Below are 9,747 nucleotides of genomic sequence, written 5' to 3' on the forward strand. Positions count from 1 at the left end.
AATATTTCTGGCTCAAGAATTTACGCTCGATCAACTTTTCGAAAAATTTCGCTATTCTTCGTGTTTAATTTTTTCTGCCTCTTGCAGAATTTTTACTGGACTTTCCGGGATACTTCGTGTTTTATTTTCCAGTATATTTTATGCCTTCCCGGATTTTATCGGAATTGCTAGTTTTCTACTTATCGGGATTTTCGAGTACTTTTTAGGACTTTTCGAAATGTTTTCGGAATTTCTTGGTATTATTCGTTTTTATTTTTCGAGAATTTTTATATTTTTACGTGACAGGATACTTCATCTTCTAAGGATATTTTAGAAAATTGTTTGTATTATTGTTATTGTTTTCGGAATTTTACGGTGAGTCTTGGGATTTTTCGGTGATTATTCTGGATTTCAGGACTTTCGTGATTTTTTTGGTAGTCTTCGTCTTCTACTCTTCGGGATTTTTCGAATATTTTTGGAAGTTTTTCGGTACTTTCCTGGCTTTTTTGGGCAATCTTCGGGTTTTACTAATCAGTATTTTTCGGATACTCTTGGAACTTTTTCGATAGTTTTCTAGGTTTTTTTGAAAACTTTCCGGGATAGCTCGTGTTTTATTTTCAGCATATTTTAGGAGTTTTCAAGACTTTTCATGCTTTAGTTTTCGAGATTTTTTCTCGAACTTTTGCGAGATATCTCATGCTTAATTTTTTTTGGAAATTTCCGGGTTTTTCCGCGAGTTTTTGAAACTTTTGCGGGACTTCCCGAGATTTTCGAGTTTGTTTTAAAATTTTTAGGGATTTTTTCGGACTTCCCGGCATACTTGGTATTTTATTTATAGGGGCTTTTCCAGATTCATTCAGAATTTTATTATTAGATATGTATTTCGTTTTTACTATTTTAAGCTATTTGAATGAAAAAAATATTTGTGAATAAAATTCTTTTCCAAAGCCCCTTTTTGATACAAATATTGCATGCATTATATAATTTTACTTAAAAAATTCTTATTTTTGCTTAGTGGTAACTCTTTTTGAAAATAGTTTCAGACTGAAATGCTCTTAAGCACAGTAAAATTTCCTCTTACACACATTTTTTATAATCGACTGATTTAAAAAGTGGCAACACTATAAAAATATATGTAAAAATTTCCATAATTAAACTCCTTTGATTCAAAATACCTAGTAAAATTTACCTGAACACTTGAATTCCTGATCATGCAGATCCGCCACATTTTGACCCTTTAGCTGAGAAGGCGACTGACAGCGCGTATATGGCGCAAGTCTGGGAGCGCTACGCAGGAAACGCGAAAGCCACGACAAATGACAGTCACAAGAAAAGGGATTATCAGACAGACGTAGAGCACGTAAGCGATTCAGACCACTAAAAGCGTTATGCGGCAGCGAAGTTAAGTTGTTGTTGTTGAGAGTGCTGCAAAGTAAATAGTTAAAATATAAAAATATTTTGTTTCATTATTGATTTTTTTTTATAAACCGACATTGTTTTGTTCAGAATAGATTTATCTATAGACTTTTCCTAATCATTTTTAAAAGCTGAATAGTCCTAGTAAAAGCTATTTTTAATTTTTAAAAATGATATAGTGTCTGGAAAAGCTCTATATTACCAGTGAAAGCTCTTTCCGATTTGTGAAAGACTATTTTGCAGTCGTAAAAGTGCTTTCTATGTAGGTAAGGGGAATTATAAGAGTTTAGTACTTTTTACGAAATATTTCTCTAGACCACGAAAGCTCTCTTCGACTTGTAAAAGCTCATTCAAAATTATCTTTAAAAGTTAATGTTATTGAGGAAGCTTGATTTTGCCTCTGAGAGCTCCTTCTGACTTGGTAACAGCTCTTTGTAATTGTGTTAACCCTCTGAAAGTAATATTTAGAACTCAAATACATACATATGTATATACAGTATATTTTACTTTGCTGCCTTTGTGCTTAAGTGCACATTTAAGATACCTACCCCAAAATGCGCATCAGCGGCATTATTTTTAACATTTATAAGGAGACTGCTCCGATACTTGCATTTAACATACCTGCACATTAGCGATACCTGCCTTAAAAATTTACAACTATTATCAATTACCAAAGAAAGTATTACGTTTACCTGCACTGGCTCTACATTTACCCTAATTTTACAAGCGATTATTTATTTTGCTCATCTCGCAGAACAACGAAAACGGCAATTATTTTATGTAGTTATATAGATAATTAGATACCATTCGGAAAAAATTTCTCTTGCAGTAATTTCTACGTGGTAAGTGCTCCTCCATTATTTGGTTTCATAGGGATTCGGATACCTTCCTCATTGAAGTAGTAAAGAAAATTCGCTTAAGTGCTTTTTACGGTTAAGCGCACAAGTTTTTCGTGCAAAGAAGGATGGGCAGCTAAGCAAAATATACTGTAATTATGATTTTCTGACTTGAGCAAGCTCTTTTAAACTGTGTGAAGCTTCATAAAGATTTTTTAAAAGTTGACTAATTTTTTTGAAAGCTCTCTCTAACTTGCGAAAGATTCTGCTCACTTTCGAAAGTTCTTTCTGACTTGCAAATGTCCCTTTCTATGGTGAAGAGCCTCTGAAAAAAGTTTAGTAGTTCTCATGAAAGCTATTTCGAGACCATGAAAGCTTCTTCCGCATTGTAAAGCTCTTTACAACCGTGAAAAACCTTTAGAAGTTATTTAAAAAAGTGAAGTAGTTCTTGTGAAAACTCGATTTCGCCTGGGAAAGCTCTTTTTGACTTGTAAGTAATATTCAGTATGGTTTCTATAGTAGCATCATCTAATCAATTAAATCTTTTTCTGCCTTGGGAAAGCTCTTTATTAATTGTAAGAAGCCTTATAAATTTAGTTTTAAAAGTTTAGTAAAAGCTCTAACTTGTGGAAGCTCTTTATGACTTGTAAAAGCTCTTTTTTATGGCGAAGGGTCTCTCAGAGTGATTTTGAAAGGTTTGGTAGTTCTTTTAAAGGCTCTGCCTATTCAGTGAAAGTTTTCTATCAGTTGAGAAAACTCTTACTAACTTGTGAAAGCTCTTCCTCTGGTGGCCTAAGTTCTAGTTTGCATACAAAAAAATTCAGATAACCACTTTATTTAAAAAAAAATAGTTTTTCATTCCATTTCATTTAATTTTTTACTCACAGAATTTCCAAGTCAATAAGACCCTTAAACGCATGCTCATCCATACAGGTGATCTGATTGTTGTCCAACTGTAGAGAGCGCAAAGATTGCGCGCCCTTGAAGACACGTCGTCCCACTGTTGTAATGATATTGTGCGAGATATCCCTAGTGAGGAGATGAAATATTTAGTAGTGGTAGTACTTTTATGAATTTTTTGTTCAATTATGAGAGTTATTAATTGTTATAGAGAAAGGTAAATCTACGAAATAAAGTCCAACTATAAATCAAACGGTTTCGCGGTTTTTCAAGACAAATCCAATCACTACTGTGTGTATGTTTTTTTCCAAAATGTAGCACAGAATATCTCTACCTACGAATACATAGTAAATAAATTGTATTTATTTATCATAAAAATTATAAACCAAAGATTTGAGTGAGTATTTTTAGATGTAATTTTCAACCTCTAGCAGCGGCATTCCTCGAAAGAAATTAAAGAAAACATTTTTTTTTGTAATAAAAAAGCATGGCATTCGACTACTTACAATCGCAAAAGACTCGCTGAACTTGACACTAGATTTTCAGGTATCGCCTTTAGCAGATTGTTGTTAAGGCGCCTGTATGTATGCAATGGTAGAGTTGTAAACAGATTTGCGTGCAGAAAAATCCAAATTTGAAAGTCCAATCAATCAAAAATGAATAAAAATAAGTAAATAAAAAAGAATGAAATCAAAGAAAAAGTAAGACAAAAAAGGAATAATAAAGAAAGAAACAAAAGTATTGATACCAAATAATTGAGTTAAAATGGCTCAACTACAAATATGTAATATATCAGCCAGTTATGTATAAATATTAAATTGCTAGTTATATTAGACTTTTTTGTTGTTGTGAAAGCAGCACTGACAGCCAAAAAGTGGTAGAAATATATTTTCAAGTTTAGTTTTTTTTTTGAACAATAGATGCAGTTGAAAGTTTTTTTTGAAAGAAAAATTTAAAAAAAAATGCTTTAAAAAATTGCGAAAAAATTTTGCGCAAAAACTGATGCACTTTTTCATAAGCATTCATATGCAATACGTATGTAAAAATAGCTTGTGGCATGCAAAAGTTTAAGTAACGAAACTAAACTTACAATCGCTCCAGTGACACCAGATCCTGGAATGCGCCCTTTTCAATTGTGTGTATTTGATTATCCGTTAGTTGGCTGCAAGTATGCACAGTTTTTTAAATTGAATTACACATACATACATAGCTACACAACTCATGTAAATATACATTTGTATGTAGTATAGAATATTGATAAAAGAATAAAAGAAAGCCAGCCACCGGCGACGGTTAAGAACAAATTACGAATAATTTATGCTACACAAAGGTCAAACGAGTCAGTGAAAATATGAAAATTTAGTGTCCAAGCGTATTTTCTTCGCGTGGCAGCTAATCAGTACGTATGAATATACATAAATAATCTAACAATAAATTACAGCAACAATACACCAATCAAGTAAAAGTACTAAATTTACAAAAAGAAATAAATTTTCCCAAAAACAACATGTCGATTTTTTTAGTCTCTCCAAACTTTCGAAGATTTTTACGCTGTTTTTGACGATAGCGTATTTTAGCTACACTGATTAGCTTTTGACTCCGAAATCATATTAAAGACAAAAACCAAAAAAAAAAGTAACAAATATTTGGCCTTTTCAAAATTTTAAAATTTACATTAAGCTTCAGTGCATTAAATTTAACCATTAGGCAGATGCCGTTAGCGCTCAATGACCATCGCTGGCAGCGCACCGAAAATTTTTTATGCATCAAATCGATTCATAATTTTTTTTTTTGATTATTTCCCAGTGGGAAAAGTGGTAATGCATTACATGCGTAATAAATAATGTAATGTATTTCTTATGAGTTCTAGATTCTATTACAGTTTAATATGTAATCAGCATTCGAAAGTATCCAAAAAGTCGCAAAAATTTTATATTGAATCACATTCATTCTTGCATTACTGGTAATGCAAAATTGAATGCCCCACTTTTTTTAGGATATCGCCGTGGGAAAAATAATGCATTTTCGAATGTGAAAACGGCTGTTTTACTGATTTTTTTTCGATTACAATACATTACATTTTGCCACTGGGTTAGTATGTAATATCAGTCGGTTATTTTATGAGTCTTAATTTGTTGTTTTTTTTGTCATTTACATGCAGTTAAAAATGAAATAAATTTCGTATATTTACAAAATTTTAAGATTGAATTTGAGTTTGCGTAGAGCATTCTATGTACTTACAGTATTCGTAGTTTCGTTAAGCGTTGAAAGTCAGCTTCAAAAATGACAGTTATGTTATTGCCTTGCAAATCGCTGGAAATAAGAGCAAAATAGTAGGAAAATATTAAATTAATAAAATCGCAAGCTTAAAAAATATTTAAAATTGTTAAATCTAGTTTTGAGACAAAGTGAGTCTTATCCAGTATACACTCTTTCTTGTGAAAGGTATTTTTAATTTTTAAAAGTTGTTTTTTAACTTATGGAAGTTATCTCTAACCAGTGAAAGCTCATTATTGAGTGAAAGCCTTTTCGCTGTGTTGAAAGCACTTTATTTAGTGAAAGCTTTATCTACGTGGTTAAAGATCTCTCCAACTTATAAAAACTCTCTCTAACCAGTGAAAGCTCATTCTAACTTGTAAAAGCTTTTATTAAATTTTGAAAGCTATCTTTAACCAGTGAAAGCTCAATCTCTAAATCTCTCTATAGTTTGTATAAGCTGTCTCTATTCTGCAAAAGCTCCCTGTTTTATGAAAGCCTTTTCCCTGTAAGGAAAGTTCTCTCTATTTGATGAAAACTTTTTCTATGTAGTGAAAGATCTCTAACTTGAGAAAAATATTGCTATTTGGTGAAAGCTCTCTCTCACCAGTGAAAGCTCTTTCTAACTTGCAAAAGCGTGTTTTTTGATTGTGAAAGCTCTCTATAACCAGTGAAAGCTCCATATAACTTGAGAAAGCTCTTTTTACGTAATGAAAGCTCTATCTAACTTGAGTTAAGCTACCTCGAATGCCAAATTTCCACTAGGCGTTTTTTTTCTTCGCTTGTTAGGGTGACTTCATTACATGCTTTTCGATTAGATCTTACGCTTCCGTAGTTTAATAGGCAAAAACAGAACAGATTTCCCAAACTCCCTAATTTGACCTTGTAGTCAACCACATAATCTAGGTTGGACTTCTCCATATAAAAAATTTTGTTCAAGCAGCAGCACCCAAGAAAGCGTTCGAGCTTCCCCCGATAGGATGAACAAATCCAAGCTTGTCAAGGAGGATTTTACTACGCCTAAATTCTTGGCGACGAAATATACTGCAACAGTATACAGGGTACCAGATCATTGCAGGACTGAGGGCGACTAGGTCACCGACTAGCTGTCGAGAGAAGGATTTTGAATAATTTTTGTAGAGCCGAAATCATTTTGTGGCCACACTTGGTGTTCTGGTAGACCTTTAACTGCTGAGAGTTGAAGTCAGACGTTCCGGTGGTTCCCTTCCTCGTCTGCTGTACAGTTATCTTGTATGTCTCTTTCACCTAGCAACCACACAATGTGGGTATGTATTTAGTAGACCTTGAAGCTAACTGGTTGAGGACCTTTTTTAATTCTATCGAAATTTTTGACGAAGTTAAAAGTTGCTTGGCTAGAATTTTTAGCTATTTTTTCGTCCGATGTGAGAAAAAGCGTTATTAAACTCAATAAACTTTTCCAGACGTTTGTTCTAATTTTTCCTTGAATGTTGACTATTTTAAAGGTAATCCTTGGTTCGCTTTAATTTTATAGTCATTTCATTTTATGGACAGAAAGCAAGCTCTTAGAGTTGGTTAATTCTACCGTCAGGTCATTAAGTAGCATCTATCGTATCAGAAATTTTCAGAATTAAAAGAAGTTTTGAGCTATAACTCTTACAGATGGCATCTCTGACTCGCACACTTACGAATAAACTTTCGTCTTTGATTACACTAACGCCCTCCACATATTATCCCTTGATTTCTATACCTACATATCCACGAATCACCCAGGTCTGATTGAAAATCCAGTTAGTACTTCGAATGAGACTCTGAAGTTCTTCCAAAGATGTGCTTTCTATAAAATCAGAATAGTTTTATTTGAATTCCAACACAGGCACACAAAAAGTTTTGAATTTATTCCGGTACTTTTTCATCTCCAGAGTGGCAGTTATAGACCAACAGAACTCCAGCTGCACCCGTTAGTATTCTCACAAGGGGTCGTGTTCATCTTTGAGTGTCTAAGTAAGTTCTGCTTGCTTTTTTTCTTTCGGTGTACACTACGAAACACATTTTCTTAATTTTTAAATGCCCATATTTAAGTGGCATTGAGACCCAAAATATGAGGTACATATGATAAGAATGTTTGGTAAATAGTAAATATTTATGTATTTGCATAAATGAGGTAGCAAGTTCAGTTGCATTCGAGCTTAATTTGTTTACATCTTTTTTACTTTACACATTTACTTGTGGCTTGAAAGGTAGGCCCGCTCAATTGCTACCACATAAACGAAGGGCAAGCGCCAAGGCCAGGGTCTGCAAACGCTTCAAAATAACTTTACTAATATACACATGCATATGTATGTATGTATATATCTTCATAAGTATCAAGGAAGCCAACTCGTGGGGAATTCCCAGATTTGCGGGGAATTTCAGTTTGCGTGGGGTATTGGGAATGGGCTGTTTTTTGTGGAGAATTTCAGCTCGTTCAATTCTAGTATAATAAGGTTTCAAATGGCTAAAAATAACCAATGATTTTTTAGAATTTTCTTTGTCGCATTTGCTTTCATGTAACGAATAAACATAATCTATTTTTATATGGAAGAAAACCGCAACAACTTCAGCAAAAAAATCCTAAAACGGAAATTTTTTAGCCAACTTAAACTTACACTTTATTATTCTAGAATTGAGTGGGGCCTACAAAACTGCATAGTCAAAATCTTTCTAAAAAATCCAATTAAAAAGCTCGAAAATTTTACGAAAGTTTGTTGAATTTTTTTCAAAAATTGCACAAAGTTTGAAACTTTGATATATGCGGTTTTTGTTAAAGAATGAACTATATTTTTATAAAAAACAACTCAAATTAAATAACAAAAAAAAAATAATTTAATTTTTATTCTTTATTTGTTAACTAACTTTGTAAAAGTTTGGTTTGGTTTATCAATACAATAAACAGCAAGACCCAGTAGTATATGAAAATACATATTTTTTTTTTTTTTAAGTAATGAGATATCTATGGGTGGGGAATTTTACGAAATTTCGTGCAGAATGGGGGAATTTCATTGTCGAAATCGGGGAATTCTCAAAAATGAGTTGGCTACCCTAATAAGTATGTACACAACTATGCCTTTCTAAGCTCAACAAGTAAATTGAGTGCAAGGTATTCCATTTTCTTTCTACTTAACTACCCACCTACGCGAATGCTGCTGGAATTTGAGTGCAAGGGTGCAGGCTAAAATCTGTCTTCTTTGTTTGATTTTTTTTTGTGCATTTCAATTTCATTTTGGTTAATAAAGATTATCAAATGTTTACACAGCATATTAAATGCAAACTCAAATAGAAATAAAAATAAAAATAAAACGAACCAGAACAAAGTGTTCTTTTTAACCGAAAAAAAAAACAAAAGTTATGGACATTTGTGGACGTACATAAATAAATATAAAATTTAATTCGTTCCAGCCACTTGGTCGCGTGTGTTTTGGTGGTTGTTTGTATGCCTTCAAGCATACATACATATGTGCACATAAGCCGACCAACAAACAAACTTAAATGTATGTATAAACATTTCTTCTTTTTATTGTTTGTAATGTTAATCGCTCAACTGCAACTTTTGCGTCGTACAGTGGCAAGAACAGCCGTTTTACCTGGCGGCTGGATGGAGTATGGAGATGGTATTTGGAAAGCGCACGTACACAAACATACAGCACAGTTTTATATATACATATGTACATACCTGCCAGATATTTATGAATGCAACCACAGTGGGTGATATAAAAATTGGAACATACAATCGTATTTATAAAGTAAGAATATTTGCATGAAAAAACATCTGACTTAGATTAGACAAGGAGTGCCAGTTTAAGGGTCCCGAAAATTGTTTTCCTTTTCGTTTTAGTCGCTGTATTCATGTACTTATTCGTCTTCAACTTTGTCTTCGCATTCGCATTCGCGTTTGTGTTAGTTTTGGTCGCTCTCTTCGTATCCGTATTAGTATTAGTATTCCTCATCGTATTCAGAGTCATATTCTTTTTCGTATTTATCTTTGACTTCGTCGTCGTCTTCGTTTTCGAATTCATCTCCGTATTCGTTTTCGTGTGCGTATTCTTCTTCGGATCCTCTTCATAGTTGCATTTGTCTTTCGTTTTAGTCTTCGCATTTACCTTCGTGATATTATAAGTCGCCGTTTTCGTATCTCTCTTCGTCGTCGTCTTCGTATTCAGCTCCATATTCGTTATATTTTTCGTATTCATTTTCATATTCGTCCATTCGAATTCTTCTTGGTACGTCGTCATATGTGCCTTCGTTTTCGTATTCATCTTCATCATCTTCGGCGTCGTATTCGTATTGGCCTTCGTATTTTTTCGTATTCGTCTTTTTACTCGTATTCGCATTCGTTTTCGCC

The 9,747-nt window shown here is 33.2% G+C and overlaps 2 protein-coding genes across 11 annotated transcripts in view; both read right to left on the reverse strand.

Annotated features, from left to right (window-relative positions):
• The window catches only part of LOC118744724 (protein slit), a 78,542-nt gene that overhangs the window by 26,247 nt on the left and 42,548 nt on the right, over positions 1 to 9,747 (reverse strand). The gene's annotated exons all lie outside the window — the stretch shown is intronic.
• LOC118744725 (protein slit-like) overlaps positions 1,122 to 9,747 on the reverse strand; it is a 64,473-nt gene continuing 55,847 nt past the window's right edge. For 8 of the 10 annotated variants that reach the window (XM_036477962.1, XM_036477961.1, XM_036477957.1 and 5 more), the window contains 5 exons: positions 5,373 to 5,444; positions 4,222 to 4,293; positions 3,638 to 3,709; positions 3,117 to 3,260; positions 1,139 to 1,404 (listed from right to left, as the gene is read on the reverse strand). In XM_036477962.1, coding sequence (XP_036333855.1) covers positions 1,155 to 1,404; positions 3,117 to 3,260; positions 3,638 to 3,709; positions 4,222 to 4,293; positions 5,373 to 5,444 — 610 coding nt within the window. In that variant the 3' untranslated portion in view covers positions 1,139 to 1,154. Of the gene's footprint in view, positions 1,405 to 3,116; positions 3,261 to 3,637; positions 3,710 to 4,221; positions 4,294 to 5,372; positions 5,445 to 9,747 lie in introns of all 10 variants that reach the window. The other 2 variants (XM_036477965.1, XM_036477966.1) reach the window with 2 other exon arrangements.

The sequence above is a fragment of the Rhagoletis pomonella genome, unplaced genomic scaffold (assembly GCF_013731165.1).
Source record: "Rhagoletis pomonella isolate Grant_MI unplaced genomic scaffold, Rhpom_1.0 Rhpom_scaffold_00008, whole genome shotgun sequence".
NCBI lineage: Eukaryota > Metazoa > Arthropoda > Insecta > Diptera > Tephritidae > Rhagoletis > Rhagoletis pomonella.